We start from the raw sequence: 27,777 nt of genomic DNA, 5'->3' as shown, positions 1-27,777 counted from the left end.
CGTGGGGATCAATTCTGCAGTTTCCTTCTGTTTAAAGTGTAAACTGTGACCTATACATACATAAAATGAATGATTATATTTCAGTCTCATATTTAGTTTAAAATATGACACCAAAACAACCAAACACTGGCCCAAAGTGACAACACCAGACTGAAGCTCATGAATGCAATCATCTGATTCTCCTGGTTTCTCATTTACTCCAGTTCACATGCATCACATGTACATAAACTGACATTTTATTCAGTATTACAGTTAAATTCCCATAAGGATTCATGTTGTTTGTAGTAGCCTATGTGCATGTGCATGTGCATGTGTAATGTAATGATGCCACCTTGTGGACATCTGCATATACTGACAGCGTATCACTGTTTATGTCTTGATGCATGGCTCAATGAACCAGGTAAGGAAATCCCAAAAAGTTGATTCTGTTCATCTGGAAGTAGCGTTGTCAGTGGGAGAAACGTTTCATCACTCATCCAATTGACTTGTTACATTTGATCCAGTTTAAATAAAATATGAGACAGAAAACAGATTAAGACTCAGACTCAGAGTTTGCTGCACATAGAGAGAGGATGAGTGCTTTAGGATTAAAGGATGAAAGGATGTGGACAGAGTAGTTGGACAGTACACTACAGGACACACATCATGGAAAAGAGGGATTTGAATTGAACAGACAGCTCAGATTAGACTTCATGGATCTACAGGTTGATCTACGTATACATGAAGTATGAATTCCTCACTCACTGTCTTACTTATCTGAGGAGGGGAAGGGTCTGTCAGCTAATAACAGTCACACTTATTTGATTTCAGTTAGTGTTGCAACTCAAAGTGTTTAGGAAGCACGGGCACATAATGAGGCTAACTTTCTGTCCTACAATACACACTAGAATAACTGTAAATGTCTCTCAGATTTCCAGGTTAAAATAAATAATGTCTGTGTATTTGTTTTGAATATATCATGATTAAACACATAGCTAGACAGTTGTACTAGCTGATATTTTGGGTTTTATACACCAAAATATAAGAATACATTATAAACTTATATCAAATCACTGTGCAGACTCTGTGCTCTCGACCACTTTGACTCTGTCCTGTAATAAATTACTATCTTTTAATAATGATACATTTACTACTTTATCACAGCTAAGTGCTGAAACTACTAATTACTAAACTTTTATTTTGTACTTTCACATCAAACTGATAACAATAATAATAATTTTGGATAACTTTATCATTTATGGTGGACTTCTTTCCATGGATACTGTTACCGATAAAATAACTGTTTCACTGGTTTCTCTTGCCTCACACTAAAACACTAACACTAATGTTAGAAATTTGATTATTTATTTTGTTGGGTTGATTATCATGGGGAATACAAATTTAATAGCATAGAGTAATGTTGAGAGACTGAGTGAGCAGCGGCGCCCTCTGCAGTTTGTGTGTGGAAGTGCAAAAGCTTACAGCACCTGGTATTCCCAGGCGGTCTCCCATCCAAGTACTGACCAGGCCCGACCCTGCTTAGCTTCCGAGATCAGACGAGATCGGGCGTGTTCAGGGTGGTATGGCCGTAAGCGAGAGTTTAGCCACATAAAAGACGTTTTATAGGTGGCAAATGTCACACAGTTTGATATATATTATTGTGCAAAGCTTCATATGTTACAGCGAAACGTGCAAATCTTCGTTGTTAACTGCAGCTTCGACATTGAGCTGTAAGAATGCTTTTCCAGCAGTAACATCACGATAAGAAGACATGTTCGTTGATTACAGCACAGTGTTAAAGTGACAGAGGACGATTTGGAAGTCAAACATTTTTGTCGTTTGGAGACTTCAACTTATATATAGAACATAAAAATATAAGCGTGTGTGTGTGTGTCATCACAGCATGTATAAATAGGCTGTTTCTGTGCTCTTCTTACGCTTACGGCCATACCACCCTGAACACGCCCGATCTCGTCTGATCTCGGAAGCTAAGCAGGGTCGGGCCTGGTCAGTACTTGGATGGGAGACCGCCTGGGAATACCAGGTGCTGTAAGCTTTTGCACTTTCACACACAAACTGCAGAGGGCGCTGCTGCTCACTTCCTCAACACCACTCGCAGTATTCTTTATGATAAACGGTCTGACAATAAAAACAAAGATGTTTCCAACATTTTCTTAATAGTTGCCGTTCAAGTAATATTAAAAAAAGACCTGTCAGCAGATTTGGGCTTTAACTAAAAAAGGATTCAAGGATTCAAGGAGCCTTATTTGTCATTCACATCACATGTTAACATGAGGTGGAACGAAATTATGTACACACGGCCCCGGAGTGAAAAGAAACAAAAATAATGAACAAACAGATTTTTTTTCCCCATAATAAATAAATAGTTGGGTTTTTTTTTTTTTTTTTTTTTTTTTAACAAACAGAAATGACAAGAAATAAGACAATACAATAAATAATACTATAAGTAGAGTGCAACAACCAGTATAGAGTGTGGGTATAAATATAGAGATATAAAAAACAAAAACAAAGAACATTTTCTGCATAGACATCCAAACAGTAGTACTTAAAAGTTTCAGTGACAACATGATGAAGAGTTTGAGCTCTGACTCAGGTTCATCTTATCTCAATAACCCATTGATCTTGCTTCATGGGACACCCCGAATCTCCTGAAATTAACAATGCATACTTTATTTGCCTCATTACACTCACAGAGGTGTTTATTCTCACATATTTGAAATAAAATACACTTTTAATTTTATACATGATGGGATATTCAGTTTCTTCTCCAGTTTTATTTCATTTACGTTCCTTAGACAGCGATGAGTAGAAAAACAACAAGAAAACTAGCAATGTCTTTTTCATTTAGTTTAATGTTGAACAGTGAGGGAGCAGAGGACAGGACGCTGTAGCATTAACAAAAAAAAATCAATTTGTATTGTCAGGTTTTAAGAAGAAGTCATTTAAGAAAAACACATTTATATTTTATGTCTAAATTATTAATAATCACCCAAATTAGGACAGTTTGCATTTGAGTTTTTGGTTACCTCTTGAACATCTCTAACTGGAGACCACAGATTATATTTAAATATATTTGCTGAAGCAAGTCTTTGTTCTAAGTGTCACATTTGCTTTGTTCTTTATCTATGAGAGCAGACGAGGCCTCTTCCCTTCAAAACCATACATGCCCACTCACATAAACATGATGATACCATGCTCTGACAGGAAACAGCCTCTAAAATGGAAAGCGGCTGTTAGCTGAATGTGATGAGAACGGTGAAGAAGAAGATGGCTTCTGCTGCCACCATCGCTGTTTCTGCTCTGCTGCTTCATCACTGCCTCCACAGGTACGCTACACTTCATCTCTGTATGCTGTCAGGTGTAGTTTTGTTGTATTTGAGGGAGTTTTAAATGAGCAATCAGGTTGACATTTCAAAGTTCATGTAGATGCAGTAAATGAGATAAAACATCAAACAATTGTGCTTCTTTTAAAAAACTGATCATTATATTTACAAATTACAAGTATCATTCACCCAAAAGTGATCCAACAAATAAACTGTAGTAATCCTGTACTACACAAAGAATGAAAGTGTTAATAATTGGACTAAATGAGTAACTCTAATTATTTGAAATATCACACTGCCTCATCATAGTTCTTGTGAATACAGTCACTTGTCTCCCTGTCAAGAAAAAACGTTTATATGCGATCTTCACGTGATGTATTGTTGTCTGTCATCGCTGATGCTTTTTTGACTGTTTTCTTTGTGAGACCATGCATTACTTGGGCTTCATGAAATTAAGCACATTCCCACATGACAGTTATAAAGATAAATACTTTAATTCTTTTCTGCACGTGTAAAGTTATGAAAGTGATTTTCCAGAAAACAACATTTCATGCTAAATGAAAGGTTTAGAGCAAGTGGCTCTGAAAAAAGACACCCAACCAGTTTTGAGTAGTGTGTCAGAATGAACGTAGAGGCTTAATTTCTTATTATTACGGATGCACCACTTGCGTAGGTTTAATACCCGTTGAATGAACTGTTAATCACACAAATCTCTGCAAAAATCATATAAAACAAAATTTAATGTTAATTCATTGTTTCATGTTAATCCTGGATCCCTCCTCTTGACGCATGGACACTCCCATGAGTCAACTCATCAAAACCAGATTCCTGTCTTAAAGAAAAAGGTTAGCTAGATCATGTCCCAGGCAACATCAGGGCGTCTCCTCCTCTGGAGCAGCACCACCCTGGACTTATAATCCTGCAATAAAAGATGTTAGTGTGTTTTGCATATTAAATTTGCTTAAAAACTGGCTCTGCCAGGAGCCGGCATACACACCATCATGGCCTGTAAAACAAGATCTGGAAGTGAAATCAAATTTCATACTTATAAACAATTGTATCATAAGAGTAATAAGTATTCAGCACTAGCAAGACAAGTGTCATGTGCAGGTTTTCTCAAATCAGTAAACTACAATTATTTCCATAAGTCGCCTCAGACATGGATCATCCCTTGTACTCAGTCAACATTAATGTAATCGGTGACTTCTCTTAAGCAAAGTCACTCAACTCATATATTACTAGGAGCTCAATAGTGGCCAGCTAATGAGCACCATATTACAGTTTCACTCGATTGGTTTGGCTCATTTCTTGAAACCGAGATGACATTCTCAAAACCATAAGGTCATTTGGCCAAACAGTCTTACAGTCCTGCCCAACATTATAGCTCACTAGCAAAATCAAATATCTTTCCCCAAACTCTTCGTCCATGCTGCAAAAGCAGATTCCTTTCCCATATAAAAGGTCAGTACAGTCAAAATAGCACAGATCCTTCTCAATTGCCTTGGCACATGTGCATTCATTTAGTGCTTTTGTCAAAATAACCTGGATGGTTTAGCACAACACCATGGATCCCCTGCAAAAGCTCATATCTCTCCCAAAAGAGTTTATCCATGTGTCAAAACTAAATATCCTTCTCATATAAATAGTCAATGCCCCCAAAATGCATTATACCTTTGGCATTGTTTAAGCACTGCAAGTCAAAATGCTTAGACGTTTTGTCACTGAGGCACAGGTCTAGCAACAGAATACCACTATGAATAAAACTAAAAGATTTTACAGTAAAATCAGCCTCCAATAAACCACTCATACTCAAGGAAACTGTAAACATTTTTATTCGTACAAAGAAATGTTAACATTAGAGAACATACTGTGAAAAGAAAACATATACAGGATTCTGTAAATGTGAACAGTTATAAACACAAACAAAAGACAAAAAAACAAAAAAAACCTCTAGCCTACCATACTGTAAATAAAGTTTCAGAACTATAGTACAGTAATATTTTCAGTGGTCGCCATTGTCACCCTCTCTTTCCTGGCCACCATCCTCATCCCCCTGGCCATCGACGCGCTGCTCTCTGTCAGGCCATAAATTCTCATCCACATCGCAACGGATATTTTCTCTTGCGATGCAGCGAGGGAAGAAACGGCGTGAATGTCTCAACCATCCCCTACATTGATCCCCTGTGATGTCCTCACATGCAGCATCCATTGCATGCAGCAGGGCCCTCTGGTCTTGAGCCTGATGCTCATACACCCTCCACCTCCAAGCTGAAAAAAACTCCTCAATTGGATTTAGGAAAGGAGAGTAAGGTGGAAGAAACTCCATTAGCATCCGGGGATGGGTGGTGAACCAGGTTCTGATGCGTGGGCCGCGGTGGAAGTTCACATTATCCCACACAATGACATAATGTGGTAGCTGAGGTCCTTCTTCACCTCTCTCATTTTCTGGGATCAGATCAGTATAAAGGTGGTCCAAAAAACTGAGGAGCTTTTGTGTATTGTAGGGCCCTAAACTGGGAATGTGTGTGGCCACACCTCTTTCTGATATAGCGGCACACATTGTTATATTTGCTCCTCGCTGGCCTGGGACATCCACAGTGGCTCGGTGGCCAATGATGTTACGGCCACGCCTTCGACCTTTGGCCAGGTTGAAGCCAGCTTCATCAACGAACACTAGGATGTGAGGGGTTTTGTTGCCTTCTAATGCCATTATTCTCTACAATAGAATAGAAATATATCTAATCAGTCAAGTAGAGACAGATACTGCAGGGAGGATCTAAAGTACTGTAAAAACAGGGAGTGGAAAACTGAAGACAATTTCTAGGCAAAATGCTCTAGTCACACAAAGCTGGATTCTGAAGGTAAAAAGGATAACGCAAAACAAAAAAACAGTGGTAACCATGTCTTACTGTAATAGTGTTACAATGATAGACAACCAGTAGTTGACTTACATGCACATACTGGTACCGCAGCCCTTTCACTCTGTCAGAGTTTCTCTCAAATGGTACCCTGTAAATCTGTTTCATGGTCATCTGATGTTTCTTCAATACCCGGTCTATTGTGGAGATGCTGATAGAGTTTATATTTTGGAACATTACATTGTCTAGCAGGATTGCATTACGAATCTGTCTCAGTGTGATGGCATTATTTGCAATGACCATGTTGCATATTTCTCGTTCTTGTTGTTCATTTAGAAGTTTTCTTCTGCCACCCACTTGAGGCTGTCGTCCAATCCTAGACATACAAGTCAAAGGTCAACACTGTAAATTTGTTACAAAATGAGTTACCAATGTAATTGTACTGCTGTTTTATGGTACTAAAAGTGTGATGCACTGCACAGTGACTGGAATACTATTCACAGTATTTTCTCCATTTTTTTTTCCTTGTCATTTTTATAGTATCATATAACATCACATGAAGATATTACAGTACTCTAGGCCTACACACACACCAACACTGAATAGTTCAATAGCATAGTTCTGTACCTGTTTTCCCTGCGAAAGGTTTGGATGATGGAGGAGACTGTAGACCGAGGCACATTAGGCTGCACTCGGCGACCTGCCTCTGCCATTGTGAGGCGATGGTTTATAACGTGGTCAATAAGGGTGGCCCGGATTTCATCTGGGACATCATGGTGCCTCCGTGCTCCTCGGCCTCTTCCCCCTATTCCTCCACGCATTCTCACTCCTCCTCTTCCTCTTCTTCTTCCTCCTCTTCCTCGAGCAGGAAGTTGCTGTTGTACTTGGCGAGGTGCTTCCATGTTCACACTGCAAATGAAACTGGCCCCGGGCCAAGCTCTGTCTATATACTTTTGGCAGCAGTCATAATCATAGACAACACCTGTCAGGTATCTAAACAACCTGTTTGATTGGTCATCTGAGATGTGGGAAACTGCTCCTTCGTTAGTTCTAATTTCACCTGATTGATTGTCAAGTACTGTCATAACTTTATCAAATGTTCCAAGATATTCTTTCATGGTATTATATCTTTGACTAATTTTGACAGTTGAACAGACAATTGTGCATATGATGACTTACACAATGAAACCATGCTGATATGTTTTGGAGTGAGTAACCATTTCACTGAAAAATCAACTAATCAGTTTAGATCGCCAAGATCTATTTATTTGGAAAATGTGCTAAATGTGGGCTCATTGTGCTAACTGTAGCTACTTGTACATAATCATTTGAAAAGAAGCACAGAGTCACTTGAGACATGTACTAAAGCATTTGCAATTTGATAAAACCAATGAAAAATGACATTCTGTTGTGAACAATTGCAAGGTGGTTTGGAGATTTGTCCGTGTTATTTTGGGAATGTCATCTCGGTTTCAAGAAATGAGCCAAACCAATCGAGAAAAACTGTAAACTATTCCATAAACACTGCATCTCTTATTTGTTTTTCTCATGTCACTTGTCCGCTTCTGCTGAATCCTCTACATGCACTCTTAGAAAAACAAACATTAGCAACACACATTGACCATCGGTGGTCAGGCGCAGGTCGACAGGTTCCAGAGGTGCCATAAAAAGACCATAAAGTTAACCATCCATAGCTGTGGAAAGAATGTTATTCACATCATCAAAGTAACCTTCACATTTTCCCAACAACACAGTGTAACAGCATCACCAACTCATAACCTGTAAACACAGTTTTCTTCACACATAAGCCCAGAAATCCTGTAGTAGAGAAACATTAACTAGTCCTCTTATAAATCACATGATCAAACACACGAAGAACTGTAGTGCTGTAGAAAAGAAAATGCAAATGTTAGCGCTGTGCAGGCATATGCATACTTTGTCACAGTTACCTCTGTAAGCAACACAAGGTAGTGAACAACACCCCTGGTAGATGCACAGACATAGAAAATGGCATTTAAAAGGTAAAACCATCACGCAACCTCGAATGTTGCTGTCATCTTTCTGCTCCTGTAAAAGGAAACACACATAAATTCATCCACCCTTTTGTCCTGTCTAGGTGGAGGTTAACCTTGAGTCGTGGTCAAGTCTTGTCAGCTTTTACCAGTCAGTCAGTTTGTTTTTTATTTCCATTCATTCATTCATTCATTCTTTCTTTCTTTGCTGATAGTGGAACCTATCGTCACATTTAGTTTCCACTCTCAGCAAAATGACGTCATTTCAAGAAGAAAAAGAAGAACTTTAGATCGGATTACCTCGCTGAATCCTTTTTGGGCAGGGACTCTCATTTTCTAATTGTCCCAAATAAGTGGCTTTCTCCTGAGCCCATTTTAATGTGGAGAAACTCACTTGCAACAATTTTCTCGACATGTCGTATAGCGCTTTTAATTCCCGACGTGCAGATCTGCTTAAAGAAAAGAAATTGACAAACAGAAATCAGTGCCTGTTCAAAAAATAAAAATGAAATGAAAAATAACAGAGATTATCAAACAAAACTTTCAGTGCACTGTGAAAGTATCAAAATAAAAAGGCCTTGTTAAGTCATGACACAAGCTCCTCATCTCAGGAGGGTAAATCATACCATTAGCATGATTTATCATACCATCATACTAATTGGCAGGCTCAACTTCACAACAAAAGAAAAATCATCAGCTAGATTCACTCCAAACCAACCATCAGCTGCACAACACACAACATAATCCTAATATGTCTTATTAGCTATGAGTTTAATCCCCAGGTCTGTGCTTTTCACTCATTTAGGCCACAGATCTATTTTATTCAGTTTTCCTTTTTTCCCTTCATCATAAAACATGTGACATGTTGTCATGCACTTCACAAAAAACGTTTGTTCTTATGTATTCAGAGTTGTGTATCTGGGTGCAGGATTCACCAAAACAGGAAACTCAGTGTTTTAGAGTCTCCACTCTAACAAACTCCAAACATCCCATTCACTCGTGCTAGAATTCAATCACCTTTCCTTAATCTAAGAACGATCAACTAATTTGCATATCAGCTATTAACCCACTAAGATGACAGGACAACAGAAATGCATGTTCAAAATGTTATCACAAAAATAGAATTTCCCTCATACAGTAAATTACTTGTGCTGCATCAATCAAGCAGGAAGCACCTCCCAATTTACTATATTAACAACTAAATTTATTGTCTGATCACTGGTTGGTCAAACCAGAATCTTTTTCCCACGAAAGTTAAAACTGTTGTCCTGCAACCTAGAGAGTCAATTTTTTGCATTGGATAAATTCAGCATTTGATAACAAGTGTCTGCTAAATTTACTCTATTTTATCACTGATGAGAGATAACAAGCTAATTTTCATTGCATGTGTGTTTGTGTTATTAGGCGGGTTTAATGCATGCCTGTGGAGCTGCATATCCAGCAGAACATGTTCTTAAAGCTGCCTTTCCTACACATTTCTCTGCTATTATTTAATCATTTTGTAACTGATGTGCTATGAGTCCACTGATCTTTGCATCACTTCTCATCACACTAAGTGACTTGGACAAGATGATAAACAGACTCACATGCTTAAGATGTTGTCTAATCTTCATGAGCTCTCTTGTGTTTGTGTTAGTAGGGTTAATGCACGTTCTGCTTGTGTGTGTGATTTTGTATATGTTTCTTTTTGCAGTGTTTCAGACTCCTTCACAATTTTTCCACTTAAGCAGTCAGTTTTGTTTTTCCCAGGTTTGCTAACCCAAATTTTGATTTCCCAAATTAAATAACAGCAACAGCAGCTCTGTGTTCTACTTACTCTCACTCTGTTGTCCTCTCCCACTTCAACAGTCCAACAGCCGGCAGTTCTCCTTCAGCTTTGTCCTGTGTTCCACTGTCTCTTCCTGCCATTTTCTCCAAAGGTGGCAAATGTCAAACTCCAACAGTCTCCTCAGTTCTCCTCAAAAGTTTTCTTCACATGCACAGTGAAGTTGCAGCTTGTTGGAAACACAGTGCCATTCATCCAATCAGGCAGGATGATGGGTTTGCTCTTCTTCTCTGATGCTGTTTGTCCACACTGCTGCTGCTTGCTGGGACTCTTTGCTCAGGACTTTGCTGCTGTCTCTTTATCTGCCATGTTATTGCTCTTTGGAACTGCATTCCTTGTCTTCAGGGAGGAGTGAGAGCTCGCTTGTGAGTTTGAGAGACACATGGTGCTGTAAATAAGTCAGCCAGAAACTTGGCCTGAACGTTTCCAATGATGTTAAACTATGACTTTCTTCCGACCGCTGCATGTGGAAAATTGATTCAGGTCTGCTTTTCATCTGAAAGTGACAAACTAAGACATGTTCATTATTATTATCACTGCTTAATCAACACACATCTCTCTTTCTGTTTTTGTGAACAGTCCTTTCTTAAAAGCAGAAAATGAGATTGTAGTTGTTCTTGGCTGATCAACTCAAAACCTTTTTCCTATGATTATTTTTCATCTACAATGTAAATTTTGTCTCTTTTTCACTCTTTTTTTTTTTTTAAATAGCTGGTGACCTGCAGAATCACCGCTCTCACAATCAGAGGCAATTACTTTTACACAGCGCACAAAAACACTGTGACTTCAGACACATTCACACTCACTTTTTCATCTGCGTAAATAAATCATTTGGCCAGTGGCATGTGCCATGGTGATCCATAAGTATGATCACTAATTTATTTAACTATTTTTCAACCCACCAAAACAAATAAACAGAAACATAATGCTGATGCTATGAACACTCTACACACATGAGTCAAGATGCAGGAAAACTGCTCACGGAAACGCTGCACACTCCAGTTATCATAGTTATCATAGTTCTGTTTCCCTCTCTTTGAGGAGTTCTCAGACAGCTCTTGATCTGATAATGTGTAGCTTGCTCATCAGCTCAGAAGAAACCGCAACGCAACCTCACAGTGGTTGCGTGCTTTACCCCACACAGTGGCAAAGACTTGCACTTAGTGCAGTGTTTCAATTCAGCTTCTCCATCATGTTTTCAGCTGTTTCATACAGGGTTCAGCATATTAGTTGTTTTCATAGGTGTGCTCTATATCTCAACAATGGCTCATATTAGGATGACAGTTTTTCAAACAGGTCAAGTGCCTCTATACACGTAATTAGTTAAAATATTTACCTATTTCACTCCATCTCATATGTACTTAATTTGAGCAACCCTAAGCTTAATGCAGGTTACTTTCAACAATTATCCACCTCACATCATAACTGACTGAGGTGCCTCTTCATATTAATATTATTTCATCATTAATGCTATTATTTTTTTATATAACAGCAATGGTATATTACAATATGTTATTTATATTTTACTTTGTATCCACCAAGGGCTGTGGGTGATCTGCAGTTTCACCCTTTCTCAAGCTGGAGACATTTTCCTTTTCACACACTTTCCTTGGCTGAACAATGACACAACCTTAATATACCTTATGCATCTCTCTATTTCATTTAATATGTGTTTGTGTGAATTATCTGCTTTCATTCATTCTATTCTGGGCATGATCTTCATCCCAACTATGTTTCATTATTAATACCAGTTTATAGGTTGTTATCCTTGCTATTATTAGTTTGAATACATTAAAGTTAAGTTGTAATTTAGCCTTTTGTTTATTTTACTTTATTCCTCTTGTATTTATATCTATTCAGTCGGGTCTGTTTCCAACCCTTTTTAAACTACTTTAAACTACTTTGATCTCTAATTTTCACTTGGTGAGGGATTATTACGTTCTTCCTAGTCTGAACTGCTCTCTTCACCTGAGCTGCTATCCTATTCTGAGTTACTGTCTTCTTTGTTTCTTACAGTCACGTACAAAATGTCCCTCTTTTCCACACCTCCAGCATGTAGTGCTAAAGCCACTGTTTGGTGTGTGTGTAGCTCTGCCTCTACCTCTTGCTCTTCCACTATGCATTCCTCTCCCTTTCTTTTGGATTAGTCCTGCTCCGGCTTGCTGTTTTTCTAACCATTTCTCATCAGGTGTTAATTTTACTTGTTTATTCTCCATTTTCAAAGATTTTTGCTGGGCCGTCGCTGGCACGCTTGGCTTCAGAGTGGTTTACTGATACGGCCTTCAACTTCACCCTAACGGTGAAGCGGTATCAGTTTTATGAGATGAAACTCAACCGTTCTCCTTTGTCACCAGTACTTGAGCCTCAGCAAAGAAAACAAATATGGAGGTAGTTCAGCCGCGTATTGTGCTGTAAAATCAACTTACTTCCAGACACATACACACACATAGACGTTTGCGCGCTAATTTGTCACGAAGTAATTTCGGCTACCTCTAAAACCCAAGTCTAATTCAGCAGTTTTCATTCTTGCTCATTTTTTATATGTAAAGCATATAAATTACTAAATCCATTTTTACTGGTCTGACATCTGCTCCTTTGTGTATGGAGGAACAGCATGAGCAGTGCCAGAACTACAGAATGACCTCCAGCAGGACGCTGGTGTGAATGTCTCTGATCAAACAATCAGAAACAGACTTTATGAGGGTGGTCTGAGGGCCCAGTGTCCTCTAGTGGGTCCTGTGCTCACTGCTCAGCCATAAAGAACATTATGCTGCCTGTTACATCGTTCAGTATGACCAAGTTTGGAGGTGGGTCAAAGATGGTCTGTGGAGGCATATTCATTGAGGGACTGACCTCTACAGCCTAGGCAATGGTACCCTTACTGCCATTAGATATCAGGATGAAATCCTTGGATCCACAGACTGTAGTTGGTCCCGGGTTCCTCCTGGTGCACAACAGTGCACATCCTCATCCTGCAAGCTGTATGCAGACAGTTGATCTGCATACAGCGGGTAAAATGAGTCTTGAACAAGTCACAAATTTTCTAAGTAAATATTATATTTCTATATTTCTAATGGTGCTATTGACATGAAATTAATTCAATTATTAATCAATCAATTATTAATAAAAAATAAAATTAAATAAAACCATCTTAAATTGTTATTTTATCAGATACATTGTCCTCACAGGTGTCAGCATTAGTATCCACAGGCCCTAAAATCTTTGATTGATTGATCCAGTCTCATGACATTTGAGCACATTCCAGTAATCTTCCACAAAGTGAGCAGCTGTTGCTGTCCCTCTTTTCATGCTTTGCTTTTGCTCTTAGAGCTTTCTGGCACTGACTCAGTATTCATCTCACAGGCAACGATAATTTGCATCTTGATTAAGTTGGACTGATAAGCTATACTAATATCTTTCTTCAGGGTTAAGTTCAACTCCAGCTGCAGCCTCTGGGCCACCTTACTGTCGGCTATATTGCAATTAGATATTTGTTTTCTTTATTATAACCAAAGTCATAATGCTCTGCTAGCTGATAGAGATTTCTGACAAAGGCTTTTACACTCTCACCATGTCATTGGGAACTTTGATGGAAATTCACACGTTCATGAATCGTGTTGTGCTTGGGCTCACAATGTTCATTAAAACCTCTTCTTTAACATTTTGTAGGAATTATTGTTTGCATATCGCCGTCCTCTTGGTTGAGTTTAGTAGCAACTCAGAAGTGGGATAAACGTTGCCTCCAGACCAGCCATTGCGCTGGTTTAGTGAAGTCAAACAAATCAGGTGCATTAACCTTTGCCATTATCACTGCTTGCATCTTCTCCCTTCTGCTTCTACACCTTTGGTGGGCAACTTCTTCTGACACCGTGCCATGAAAAGTCACGGGAACTGCACAAAGGAGAGAACTAAAACTTTATTACTCTCAGAATCCATAGCCATTCATTCTCACTACAGATGTATATACCTTGTGTAAACTAGGGACAGCTACACTTACAGACCAAACTGTGAACAACACATCACAGCGGTGTCCTGTTTCAATTGAAAACAATGAGGAAACAACAAATAATATTCAACAAATAAAATCAGTTTGTACATTCAGGTTTATGAAAACAATTTAATTCAAAACAACAGTCATTTATATTTTATAGCAATTTAGCATTTGATTTGTTGGTTACTATTGAAAATATTTTGGTTATATTTATGTATGTTTTCTGAAGCAAAAAGCTAAAACAAGGTGCACAGTCTGTGTTCTGGGTGTGAGATCTGCTTGCTTGGTTTATGAAAGTAGATGAGGCCTCTTGGGTCACTTCCTTTTAAAACCATACATGCACATGCCTACACTTGAACACACACACACACACACACACACACACACACACACACACACACGCTTTTACAGGAAATAACACTGACACTGGAAAGTGCTCTTTTGAGCTAAAAGTGATGCGAATAGTGAAGAAGATGGTTTCTGCTGCCACCATCGCTGTGTTTTTGCTCTGCTGCTACTTCATTGCTTCCTCAGGTATAGTACAATTTACGGTACAATTTTGTTGTTCTTTTTGGTTTATGTTTTAGCTTTAAATTCCAAACTTGCTGGTTATGATGTTTTTAAGGCAAAATTAATTAACATGTCATCTGCCAACTTTATAATTCTTCAAGACTTGACAGAGGCGAGATCTGACTCCATATTTTTATATTTATATTTACATGTTTCAGTACTATGTTATGTTAAAAAGTAACTGAGTTAGTAACTGAGTTACATGATTCTAAAAGTAATTAATTACTTGAAAAGTAACTATTGCGTTACTTTAAAAAAATGTTTAACCCTCTGGGGTCCAGGGTATAATTGGCCATTTTTTGCTACTTTTGATGTTTCCTCCACATTTCACCTTTAAAAAACTGTTTATTTGCCTTGTTTGGTATCATTCTTTTCAGCACAGCCTCACATGTCTGAATTTACAGTTATGTTTTCATTTTGACATACTGTACTAACACAATTGATCTAAAATCAGACAAAAAGCAAACATGTTTATTGAATCATATTTCATAACTTTAAATGCAAATAAAAATTGTCAATTTTAAAATCATGTGCACAAGTTTTGCAAACATCAAAGTTATTTGCATCCATTTACCTTTTACCCTTTTTAAAATAACCATTTGAAATTATTTACATAACAACCAGGTGTTCTCCATTCAGTAAGATGCCACGGCGTTGTAATGATAGAACTAGTAATTAGTTAGATTACTCGTTACTGAAAAAAGTAACGCCAATACTTGTAACGCCGTTATTCCCATCACTGGACATATATACATATTTATATATGTGCATATATATATGCTCTTCATTCTTGTTCAAATTTTTTCATCTGATTTTTTACCTTCTTTTCTGTTTCAAAGGCTCTCAGGATGATTGTGTTTATGCTGCAACAGGATCAACCTTTACTGTGCCGCTTAAATTTAACTTAAAGGAGTCAGATAACCTGAAATGGTTCAAGGACACATGCGTAATCTTTTATCGCAGACAGAAACAGGTGATCATAGGGAAAAATGATGATGTTGATTCAACTGGATCACTAAAGCTGACACAACTCACCAAAGACAAGTCAGGACGATACATACCAGAGGTTCACAACACAGATGGAATAATTGTGGGGGGAAATTTGCCGAGTGTGCATTTGTGTGTATTAGGTAAGGAAAATAACATTATATGTGTATTTATTGTGTTTGTACTACTTCTATCACAACAAGCAAGTGTGCTAAGCTGTTTTAGTCATACTTTGTCATTAAGAGTGTTTGGTTTTATTATGACGCCACTTTTCAGTCTTATCAATCAACAGTGTTGGTTATTGTAGAAAAGCATTATCAACATTAGTTTTTATAATGTTGATATAAAGAAATTTTCTGTACTCAGACCCTGTGCAGAAGCCCAAAGTAACAGTGATGTGTACAGGTGATAAGACAAAAGTCTCTTTTACTTGCAATGTTATTAAGGTGAGTACAATATTTATTGTTTCAGGTACAATTAAGTTAGAGTACTCTACCAATAACTGACTCATAACTAAGCTGTTGAAGAATCTGTAGTTTGCAGTGTGCATTTACTCAGAGATGTTGTTTCAGTGAGGCTTGGGTCTCTATGTATGTATTATTTAATTATATAGGCTGGGAAATTACCAAAAATGTATGAAAAGATTATTATATTTCTAATTTTGGCGAAGTTTAGACTTAAAATATGAACCTTCCACTAAATCCACTAATTGTCTTTTCATCTACAGAGTGAAAATAATTTTCAGATCAAATGGTTTATGGATGATAAAAAGACGGCAGAAAAAGAGACTGGCAAGGAGCTGACAAGGCCAGTCAAAGACGTGCAAAATGCTAGTTTCTCTTGCAATGTTTCTAACCGTGTCAGCGCTGAGATCAGTCAGCCTGTTCAACAAGACTGCTATAAGCTTGGTAAGTATTATTTACCATCAGCTGTACAAATGTTCAAATGTGCCTTTTCCAAATATTCATGAACTGAAGTTCATGAATATTTGGTATTTTGGTATTTCAAGGTTTTGTAGTTCTTAAGCAATTACAAACACATATTTTGCTTTTCTAATATTATCTGACTATATCATCTGATTTCTCACCTTCTTTTCTGTTTCAAAGGCTCTCAGGATGATTGTGTTTATGCTGCAACAGGCTCAAGCTTTACTGTGCCCCTTAAACATGAGTTGAAGGAGTCAGCTAACCTGAGCTGGTTCAAGGACACAAGAATAATCTTTTATCGCAGAGGTAAATATGTGATCACGGGGAAAAATGATTTTGTGGATTCAACTGGATCACTGAAGCTGACACGACTGACCAAAGACATGTCAGGACGATACATCCCAGAGGTTACCAATGCAGATGGATTAAATGTGACAGATTTACCAAGTGTGCGTTTATGTGTATTAGGTAAGTAACAACACATTATACATATATTTATTGTGTTTGTACTTCTTCTATAACAACAACCAAGTGTGCTAATGTATCAGAAGCTGTTCCAGTTACACTCTGTGATAAAAAGTGTTTGCCTTTATTTTAAAGTTACTGTTCAGTTTTATCAATCAACAGTACTTGTTATTATCAGCATTAGTGTTGATATAAATTTTCTTTGCTCAGACCCCGTGAAGAAGCCCAAAGTGACGATGACGTGTATTGAGGCACAAAAAAATGTCAGTTTTAGTTGCAATATTGGTCAGGTCAGTACAATATTTATATTTTATGCTTCATATATATATATATATATATACACACATGTAATGTTTTATTTATATTTACATTATTTAAATTTCATTTTGAGCATTAAGTAGCTTACTCATAATTAAACTGCTGAAGATTATGTAGACAAAGGCCTCATTTCTCATCTACTGAAACTAATTCAAGTTTTTACCTGTGCTGTCAATAAGCGTTCACTCACAAATGTTGTTTCATCACAGTTTGAGTCTCTATGCATGTATTACTTAATTATATAGGCTGTGGAATTAACCAGAGTGTAGGAAAAGATAAATATATTACTAAGTTTAGCCAAGTTTGGCTTTTTATGTTAGACTTAAACTCAAAACCTTCAATTAATCCACACATTGAGTTTTCTCCCACAGAATGACAGGATTGAATGGTTAATGAATGATGAACGGTTGGCAGAAAAAGGGAAGACGGTGATGAGAGTAGCCAAAGACGTGGCAAACGGCCATTTCTCTTGCAATGTTTCTAACATCGTCAGCTCTGAGATGAGTCTGCCTGTTCAACAAAACTGCTATAAGCCTGGTAAGTATTATGTGCTATCAAGTGTACAAATCTTCAAATGTGCCTTTTTCCAAATGTTCATGAACTGAAGTCGTCATTTTATTTAACTCATATGCTAGCAAGATACTTTTCTTCTCCTTTTATTTTAAAGCTTTTCCTGAAACACTCTTTGGAATTATAAAAATATCTGCTGATTGTCAATTATTTTTTCAGTTTAGAAGTTGTATCATATTGTACATTATATTTTTTTGGATAGAGAGGTTCAAGTAAATTTTGTGTCCCAGTTTTTTCCTGTTTCTGTTATATCGTTTTAACTCTTTTTTAAGTTTTTGCAGCATTTTCTATTTAATCAGAATCAGAATACTTTTTGGTTACAGTTGCTGCAAACCAATGAGAACACTAACAGACTGAACTAAATTAAATAATACAGTGTATTACAGAGTTAAAAAAAAAAAAAGAAATAGCTCTAATATATACAAATAGCTCATTTATAAATATCCAGAATATTGCAGAGCTTAAATATATATGACTGACATTGTACTCTAAACTGTAAAACTTGTTTTTTTGTGCTATGTGCCAATGGGTATAACTATTGCACTGTGACTGTTATTAGATGGAGGAGATGTACAGGGCAATATCCACAGGCAGGAGTGATTTCGTGAGTTGTGAAGTGGTGCATTTGGGTAATCTCAGTCTGTTTTTGAACGTGCTCCTGTGACTGGCCAGTAAGTCAAGGAGTGCTTCCAGCATTGTCCTTATCTTGCCGACACCACCTTAAGGGAGTCCAGCTCGATACCCACAGCATTACTGAGCTTATGGATCAGATCAGTTTTTTTAACATGGTTTTAACACAATCACCAAAAACAAAACAAAAAACCCACAAAGATTTTGTCTTATCAAAAGCAAAACTTTGAGAAATTGTTTGTATTGTACATATATTATTTTTGCACTTATATTCAAATGTTTAAGTTTCATTTAATTTAATTATCAATTATCTGTCAACTATAATTTATTCTAAAGAAAGACAAACAACATAAATTGCTTAACAAAGATGAAGAGTTGAAAGAAAATCTGAAGGACAAGATATCAAAAAGCTGAAGTTGTGGTAAACACGCCCATTGCTTGCAGTGTTTCTGCAATCAGCCAGTTTATCACAAATGCTTAAAGCCTTGTGAATATTATGTGGTGTCAACTGTCTGTTGATGGCTGAAATGGCCATTTTATTATACATATCTAATAAATACATCTTTCTTCTTGTATTATTTTGAAGCTTTCCCTGAGGTTTATGTCTGTATTCCAGTGCGCGCTGGAGCAGGTATGTTATGTTACAGTTTTGTTGAACTAAAACACATTTACTATTTTTCACATGCGTACAATTACAAATAAAATACAATTTTATTCCTCTCTTTCACTGTCAGGTATTCTTCTGTTGGTGATCTTCATTGTCATTGTTTGCTGTATCCAGAAAAAAGCAAACATAATAAAGGGTAAGATTATTATTATTATCATGCTTAATTTTAGTATTATTATTATTATTCCAAGCAAACTCCGGCCTGTGGCACTTTGCATGAAAACACAGACATGTGAAAATATTGTGTTATTGTAATCTCCATTATTACACAGCACATAGTGAGATGTTAAAAAAAAGGCTGTTTATAAAAAACAAACAAATCACTAATAAAAACATATGTATTGTTCATGCCACTGCACTACAAATTGTTTATTAAAATTTATTTACAAACACAACACAATGCAGACTTTAAGATCGAACTCATAATCACAAAGCAGGTTGAACATGTGGTGTTAGATTTTACAAGACAAATTACTGTGTCAAAGAAAAGAAATAGTTTGGCCTTTGCAATATTTTATGCTGGTTGTTTACACTATCCCCCTGCTGAATCGCTACATTATCTTGGTGGAGGGGTTTGGGTTTCTCAGGGATCCCAGGGGCTACGTTGTCTTTTGCTTTTACCCCCATGGCAAATTGGTCCTGGGTGAGGGACAGACAAAGAGTGGTTCAAAAGCCCCTATCAGCAGAAGATCCAGGGAACAGTTCACCTTGGCTGGGATAGGGTTACTGTGATGGCCAAACCCGTGGCCACACTCTAAAGTCAGTAACTCTTGTGCATTTTCATTTCTTCATTTGAACACAGTAACACACGTTTGTGTTGATTGGTTTGGATACATTTGTTCTGTTTGTAAGCGTACACATTTAGTTTACTTATGTATTCATACCAGTTCATTACTTAGTTTTATTTTTGACAAACCTTTGTTTCTTCTTACCTGCCATGATCCCGGGGAGTTGCCAGACAAAAAGTGGTGAGCAGGGTTGAAACCGTTAAATGCAAAGAGGGATAATTGGACCGCACCACCACTTCCTGCTGAAGGGGAGGATGTGTGTTTTCTTTCATTAAAAACAAAGTAGTTGTACTTAATTAAATATTTGAGTTTAGGGTTCAGTAGTTTTGATTTTCTTCTTTGGTGTGTAGTTTATTAACAAACTAGACTATACGGCATTGTTTGTTGTTTATGATTGTGTTTTGTTTAGTTACCTCTCATGTCTCATAGTGGTCTGATCAGCCATTATATATAACCTTGTGTGACATTTCATGTTTAGGTCAGTTATATTTGTTTGGGCAGTCAGTTGGTTTGTTAAGTTTGCAGTTCTTTGCCTGAGTTCAGTTTTGTTTCTTTGACCTTTTTCTATGAGATCAACATTTATGACTTTTGTAAATATAATTTTGGGAGGTTAAATAAATGAAAACCCAATTTTTCTAATAATTCCTGTCACTCATGCTTTCTTCAACTCGGTACATGTGGACCCTCCTGTAGGCCCACCACCTGCAGGAGGTGTCATAGGGGAGTGTGTGCTGGGTGGCGGTGTGTGCAAACCACAGTTTGTCCATAACAAACACCATTTTTGAAGATGAGGGTGTCCATAAGTGCATGTGGCACCAGGACACCTAGGCCCCAGGTCGGTGATCTATAAATCCATGAGTTATTTTATATTGCATCATCAGCTCTGCTGCCGCATGTTCTGGACACTCAGGTGAAGAGAGGTGCTGAGCTTTTAACTGATCACCACCTGGTGATGAGTTGGATCAGGTGGTGGGGGAGGTTGCTGGACAGACCTGGGATGCCAAAACACATAGTGAGGGTGCACTGGGTGATGGCCTCTAGCTTGCACTGGGGCAGTTTGCAGTTCAGTGTGAAGCGACAGGAATAAGAATCAGCACCTCCAAATCTGAGGCCATGGTCCTCAGCCGGAAAAGGGTGGAGTGCCAACTCCGGGACAGGGACGACTTACTGCCCCAACTGGAGGACTTTAAGTATCTCAGGGTCTTGTTCACAAATGAGGAGAGAAGGGAGCAGAAGAGCAACAGATGGATTGGTGCTGCGGCTGCAGTGATGCAGACGCTGTACCGATCCATCGTGGTGAAGAGAGAGCTGAGCTCTCAACTTACCGGTCGATGTCCCTTTGTCCCTACTCTCACCTATGGTCACAAGCTTTGGTGAGGAGTTTAGCCATCCAGGAGGGGCTCAGAGTAGAGTTGCTTCTTCTCCACATCAAAAGGAGCCAACAGAGTTGGTTTGGGAATCTGTCCCAATATGTCCCAATACTATCAAAGGAGGAGGCCTTGGGGTAGACCCAGAACACGCTGGAGAGATCATATCTTTCCCCTGACCTGGGAATGCCTTGTTGTTCCCTTGGATAAGCAGGAGGTGGTGGCCGTGGAGAGGGAGGTCTGGGCTGCTTTGCTTAGGCTGCTGCCCCCACGACCTGGCCCTGGATAAGCTGAAGAAGACAGATGAATGAATGGATAGTTTACACTATATTTTTTACTATGTAGAAATATATTAACACAACGACGGAAACAAAAACTATCAATGACTATTTAATTTAACATCTATTAAACAAACGTTTAGTGTAAATCCTCAGTTCTTTCTATCTTTGTTTTTGGGGGGTTAAACAGTGACACTTATGTGAACTATTGAATGAATAAGTGTCTTTCTGGAGAGTTTTCATTGCTCCATTTAAACGGCACCCCCTCTCCCCAACCTCCAGGGGCTATAACCAGCTCTTCGCAGTTGATGAGCCTTTTGTGGCTCGTATTTAACATTAGTGACACAAAGCAATCCAAATTCACAAACCCTGCAAACGCCACCACAGTGTCCATTCTCTGCACTATGTTTCTCTAATTCAGATTCCATGTTTTTGTATGTGTCCTTGTTTAGCTGACCCAATACTATCAAATCTATGATGCTATTCATAGCAGGCTTTGCTTTTTACCTAAAGTAGTGAGAGATGGTTGTAATTCTGCAAGTCTGACATGTAATCTTGTGTTAACAGACAAAGTTGAGCTTCCATTGAAGAAGCATCATCATCATCATCATAAGCAGCTGGTTGGTAGCGTCCCGGAGCCTGACTTCTGTGCAGACTGTGGTCTGGAGGTAGACAACAGGATATAATGTAATCATTATTCAACATTCAGACTGTTTTGTTTTTCCGTCTTTCATTTTTTTTCTTCCCGCCAAGTTCATCTTGGCTGTTAGAGCAACCGTTCAAGACTCATGTAGCATGGCTGATGTAATCTTTTTATGATTTTCTTTTCTTTCTTTCTGATTCAAAGATTCCCAGGATGTTTTTGACCTGTATGGTGCAACAGGCAGTATCTTTATTGTTTCTCTGAAACCAAGCTGGGCAAAAAATTGACCTTAAAATGGAAACACAATGATGAGAAAGTCTTTTCACAAAGAAAAGTGAAGGACATGGCATATCCAAACCAACAAGCCTGAAGACAGACAACTTGGGAAACTTTGTTTCAATGAATATGGAAAATTAGAAAAAGAAAATATGACCATATGTTTATTTGCTGTGGGTAGCTAAAAGCAGAGTGGTTATACAATAAACATCACATTTCTCTTTGAATTTCTCTTTATGTCAGTCTCAACCATAGATTACGGTGTGCAGTCACCTAAACACTTTTCAACCTTATCAGATTAGTGTTTTCACATATATGGCATCAATGTGAACATGAATGTATTTTATATTTTTATGTTTTTGATTTTTAATCTACTCATTAAAAAAAGTGTTACACCTTTGTCATCAGTCTTTATTTAATGCATCATCAGCAATTCTTCATATAATATAATATTAATGTATAAACATTATATAGAGATAATCCGATCTCAGATTATGTGCAGAACTCTGTAGTGATGAAGTATTTCACAGGAAAGTCAGAGGCCACGTTCAACCCTTTCACACATACTGGTCACTGCAGTGGACAGCTATTCAAAGGCTGTGTGCTTGTATTTGTGTCAGTGTTGATGGTATACTTGCACATAAACCGCTACACTGGGCACTGATGTGTCTATACCCTGCCACCCACTGGTCGTTTAATGTTACTGTAGATGTATGACGTGTGTCATTGTAATTATTGTTATTTAACCCTGTCATGCATGAATTATGATAACCTCAATTAGGATATTTTTTCTTAAATCCCTGTAGAACTGCAATCACATAAGCTAGCGCAATAATTTTTTTTGCATATCAAACCGGAGGACTTGTACTTACATCTTATGCCATCAGTTTGGCCTAGGTCACGGTTTCCTTCCACACATATCTTTGCAAAAATTGCATAAAAAGCACTTACATCTTTTTATAGTTGCAGTTCAAGCAATATTTAAAAAAGACCTGTCAGCAGATTTGGGCTGTAATTAAAAAACAACAACAGAGAACATTTTCTGCATAGACATCCAAACAGGAGTACTTACACATTTCAGTGACAACATGATGGAGAGTTTGAGCTCTGACTCAGGTTCAGCTTATCTCAATAACCCATTAATCTTGCTTCATGGGACACCCCGAATTTCCTGAAATTAACAATGCATACCTTATTTGCCACACGACACTCACAGAAGTGTTTCTCTCTTATTTGAAATAAAATACACGTTTAATTTTACAAAATAATGACGGGATATTAATTTTCTTATGCAATTTAATTTAATTTACTTTCCTCTGATAGTGAAAGAAAAAACGAAAAGGACCCTGTAGCGGCAACAACAAAAATCAGTTTGTATTATCAGATTTTAAGAAGAAGTCATTTTGGAAAAACATACATTTATATTTTATGTCTAAATTATTAATAATCACCCAAATTAGGACAGTTCTTGCTTACCTCTTCAACATCTCTGACTATATAATCACAGATTATATTTATATATATTATTTGCTGAAGCAAGTCTTTGTTTTAAGTGTCACATTTGCTTTGTTCTTTATCTATGAGAGCAGACGAGGCCTCGTCTCTTCAAAACCATACCTGCACACTCACAGTATATTTGTTTTCTTAGCATGTCATGATGATTGTCGTGATCTCAAAAAGTTCCAGTCAATCTAAAAGTAGTCAGCTTCTAAAGTAGTCGACATTATTGAGAAGATTGTGAAATATCAGCTGATTGTCAATGATTTATCAAATTAAAACACTATATAACATCTCCATAGAGATTTTGAAAATTCTCACAAAGATATTTGTACATGCAGAAAATGTGTTTACATGCTGTGTACTAACTCAAGCTATGCTATGTGGACACTTTTGCAAAGCAGCGTTGCTCATGCACACAGAAATTAAATGTTAGTCTCTGACACTTTTTATCTGCATCGTGATTTCTTGGCAGCTACTTTGGAAATTTGTAAGAAGTCTGTAGATGGAACAAAGTTTAGGTACAGCCCTGAATTTAGTATAAATAACACAATGTTCTTCAAATGTTATAAATTGACATACAATCGTTCAGAGCCTTTCTAACATGGCTAATCTCTTTCTTCATCTTTCTGTTTCAAAGGCTCTCAGGATGATTGTGTGTACGCTGCAACAGGCTCAAACTTCACTGTGTCACTTAAATATAAGTTAAAGGAATCAGAGAGCCTGAGATGGCTCAAGGACGCAAGGATAATCTTTCATCGCAGACAGAAAAAGGTGATCACAGGGAAAAATGATGATGCTGATTCAACTGAGCAAAGACGAGTCAGGGCGATACAGACCAGAGGTTCACAGCACAGAGGGAATAAATGTGGGGGGAAATTTACCGAGTGTGCATTTGTGTGTATCAGGTAAGTAACAACACATTATACATACATTCATTATGGTAATACAAATGTACTTTATAGCAAGTGTTCTGTCTGTTTCTATGTTAGTCACACATTTAACCCACAGAAAACTGCTGGTTTATTAATGTACTAAAGTTACTGTCTAGTTTTGCCATACAGCATTATTATTATTTTTAATGTATTATCAAGATGTTGACATGATCACATTTTCTTTACTCAGACTGTGTGCAGACGCCCACTGTGATGATGACGTGTGCAGTCGATAAGACAAATGTCAGTTTTACTTGCAGTGTAAAAAGTTAGCATAACTCACACTCCTAGTTGTTTAATGTTTGTGGGACCATGAGTTGACTTATTTTGTTTGATTTCTTGACAGTATATCATTATTATTAATAACGATGCAGGTTGGACATCTGGTGTTGGATTATGCTAAAAATTATATCTGGGCTTCGCAATATTTTATGCTGCTTGTTTAAATTGTGTCACTTACGGTGTGACGATATAAGCAATTTGGTTAAACGTTTTGGATAATTCAGAAGAACTATATTTTAAATAAAACCACCACCAACCAATTTAAACAACATGAATTAAATGAAAGGTTTTAAAATGAGCAGGGTAGGGATTCTACAAAGCTCAAAGGTCCCATGTACTGAATCTCATCTGCCTCCACTATCTCTGCTCCTTGTAGGTTCACACCTGCCTCCTGCACATTCATTTCTGATGTAGATAGACTCCACAAAGTAGTTCAGACAGATTTAAACCTGCTCTGCTGATGTAATGACTGTCTTAAGACAAGATTAAAAATAAAATACCATTATTAGTTACACAAATGGCAGTGGCATTAGCATAGATTAGCTGACATCAAACACACTTGGAGCTATGAGATTCTCCGTTTCCTGGATCCAGGGGTTATTGCCAGGTTTCCAAATTCCACGTGAAACATTTAAGCTTCAGCATACCACAACATTATCCTAGTCTTGTAGTGTGCTTTCCGAGGATGCAGTTTGGATCATGGACTGGAAGAGAAGGGGGCTCTTCCAGTCTGCACAGTATCCTTGGGCAAGTTACTGAGCTCCAGTTGCTCCCGATGCATTCACCTCAGTGTGAATGTTAGATAGAAAGCACGTAGAAATAGAAAAAAGTGCTTTTTCTGTGCTGTTTAAAGCACTATATAAGAATGTGTCAGTTTACCATTGAGCTGTCTACAGTATATTGACTACAAAGGAGATCTAATTCTTTCTATTTATCCTTGCGTAGCTGACACAATCCTGTCTGAAAACACTAGGAGATGACCGGTGATTCTCCAGGTCTGATCTTTCATCTGTCCTTATTTTAACAGATTTGAGGGAGCTTTATTTGCAGTGGACTGATCAAGAACTGCATGTGAGTCTTGATCTAAGCTCTGGTTGTCTACTGGGTAATAATCATAGAATCAGAGATTCTAATTTTTTTAAACAGAGAGCCGGTTCTGCCGCATATATTAAAATAAACTGACATTTCATTCATTATTACCGTAATATTACCGTAAGGACCAGAATTTGCACCGTGTACATATGTATGGAATGGTGCCACCTTGTGGACATCTGCAAATACTGACAGAGTCACTGTTCATGTTTCAGAACATCAGCGATAACCAACCAATTACCATAAATAAAAATAGGGAAGAGGATGAAAATAAAAAATAAAAAAACAATTTAAACAAAATTGAAGGAATGAATCAGAATCTGCTTGATGCCACATGGTTATGTGTTTTACTTATTTATTTTAAGAGTGCAAAAATCTATACAAAATCAGACAGTCTTGTAAATTATTTGTAAATTATTTGAATGCACTGTAATGTACTCAAACTAAAAAATATTTTACAGAATAAATCCCCACATTTCATGTTACCACATGCCAAGGTTCAAACCGAGGACTCAAGTGAAAGACAAAGTGGAAAGTTTAGAGCAAACTAATTTCATATAGGTTTTATATATGTCTTTATATATATATGAGGAAAGGGATTTTAATCAGGCTTATATAGTTGTTGTTGGGTTATTCCTTAGTTGTTTCATAGTTGTACGGCACCATTATCAATGGCACATGGTCAAAGCAGCGATTCATTTTACCTAAATCCTTGAATCTCTCCCTTCCTAGTTATGTCGCTCTATCTGCTTTATTAGCACATTAAGTTCATCTTCCTCCATCTCTTCCTTGCTTGGGCCAAACATATCAGTAATAAGTGTGTAAATTGATGGAAAAAGCAGTTCTGGTAGCTAAATGTCCAGGCTCTCATTTAATAATAATAATAATAATAATGATAATAATAATAATAATAATAATAATAATAATAATAATAATTATTATTATTATTATTATTATTAATAAACAGATTTTTCGGATTTGACAACAAGGCTTTTCAGCTAGACTCAGGCCAAGTTAGTCTTTCTCCGGCAGGAATCAAACACTGGGAACTGCAGGCCAGCCGCGCACAAAGGCTCAAACTGACTTTTCCTTTCTGCTCCGAAGTGTGGCGTACGACACCCACGTCACATGACCACTACTAATTACGGTTTGGGTGTATTTTATGCTAATTTCGACACGTGACTGAAACAAACCTGACACGTCAAACTCCCAGAAAGCTTGGAAGTCCTCAGCAGCAGGAAGAAGCAGATTGTAGGTCGTGAAGTCAGTGAAACCCACAGTGCACCTGCTGATGGGCAATGTGCTTTTAATCCACAGTTTTCAGTATTGTGTAGACTAATGTGCCTGTATTAATTCAGCTCCATATTATTGTGTGAAGTTGCACTGGGTTGGGAGTGGCTCTGTGTGTGTGTGTGTGTGTGTGTGTCACATTTTTGGTGAGTCAATGGCTGTAATGGGGTTGGACTAATTAGAGGCA

At 37.6% G+C, this 27,777-nt stretch overlaps 2 protein-coding genes and 2 non-coding genes across 4 annotated transcripts; 2 read left to right on the top strand and 2 right to left on the bottom strand.

The window, feature by feature from the left end:
* Window positions 1-1,454: 1,454 nt before the first annotated feature.
* LOC146360822 (5S ribosomal RNA) lies at window positions 1,455-1,573 on the bottom strand. Its single transcript, XR_014799617.1, has one exon. It is a non-coding gene; the product is annotated as a 5S ribosomal RNA (ribosomal RNA).
* A 343-nt stretch (window positions 1,574-1,916) lies between these two features.
* On the top strand, window positions 1,917-2,035 carry LOC146360821 (5S ribosomal RNA). Its single transcript, XR_014799616.1, has one exon. It is a non-coding gene; the product is annotated as a 5S ribosomal RNA (ribosomal RNA).
* A 3,290-nt stretch (window positions 2,036-5,325) lies between these two features.
* Window positions 5,326-7,616, bottom strand: LOC146360820 (uncharacterized). Its single transcript, XM_084921351.1, has 3 exons — window positions 6,809-7,616; window positions 6,275-6,557; window positions 5,326-6,039 (listed from the first exon to the last, which is right to left on the bottom strand). Exons 1-3 carry the CDS (start codon window positions 7,297-7,299, stop codon window positions 5,326-5,328), a joined length of 1,488 nt encoding a protein of 495 aa, XP_084777477.1. The 5' UTR covers window positions 7,300-7,616.
* Window positions 7,617-14,464: 6,848 nt separating this feature from the next.
* LOC146360819 (uncharacterized) lies at window positions 14,465-22,863 on the top strand. Its single transcript, XM_084921725.1, has 10 exons — window positions 14,465-14,543; window positions 15,419-15,709; window positions 15,933-16,012; window positions 16,294-16,474; window positions 16,673-16,960; window positions 17,168-17,247; window positions 17,647-17,812; window positions 19,062-19,106; window positions 19,210-19,278; window positions 22,143-22,863. The coding sequence occupies exons 1-10, from the start codon at window positions 14,465-14,467 to the stop codon at window positions 22,259-22,261; spliced, it is 1,398 nt and encodes a 465-aa protein (XP_084777851.1). The 3' UTR covers window positions 22,262-22,863.
* The last annotated feature ends 4,914 nt before the right edge of the window (window positions 22,864-27,777 follow it).

This window comes from Perissodus microlepis, chromosome 23 (assembly GCF_051167445.1).
Source record: "Perissodus microlepis isolate ML-2025 ecotype Zambia chromosome 23, ASM5116744v1, whole genome shotgun sequence".
Classification (NCBI taxonomy): Eukaryota; Metazoa; Chordata; class Actinopteri; order Cichliformes; family Cichlidae; genus Perissodus; species Perissodus microlepis.
This window is presented reverse-complemented; position numbering and strand designations above follow the sequence as displayed.

Bases quoted from the DNA above. Each gene is read 5' to 3' on its own strand.
- LOC146360820 (XM_084921351.1), bottom strand. From the start codon at position 7,299: ATGAAAGAATATCTTGGAACATTTGATAAAGTTATGACAGTACTTGAC. The intron at 6,558-6,808 runs GTACAGAACTAT...TTGTATGTCTAG, and splicing joins ACCTTTCGCAGGGAAAACAG to GATTGGACGACAGCCTCAAG. The intron at 6,040-6,274 runs GTAAGTCAACTA...ATTCTATTGTAG, and splicing joins TGCGGTACCAGTATGTGCAT to AGAATAATGGCATTAGAAGG.
- LOC146360819 (XM_084921725.1), top strand. From the start codon at position 14,465: ATGCGAATAGTGAAGAAGATGGTTTCTGCTGCCACCATCGCTGTGTTT. The intron at 16,013-16,293 runs GTGAGTACAATA...TTTCATCTACAG, and splicing joins TTACTTGCAATGTTATTAAG to AGTGAAAATAATTTTCAGAT. The intron at 16,475-16,672 runs GTAAGTATTATT...TCTGTTTCAAAG, and splicing joins ACAAGACTGCTATAAGCTTG to GCTCTCAGGATGATTGTGTT.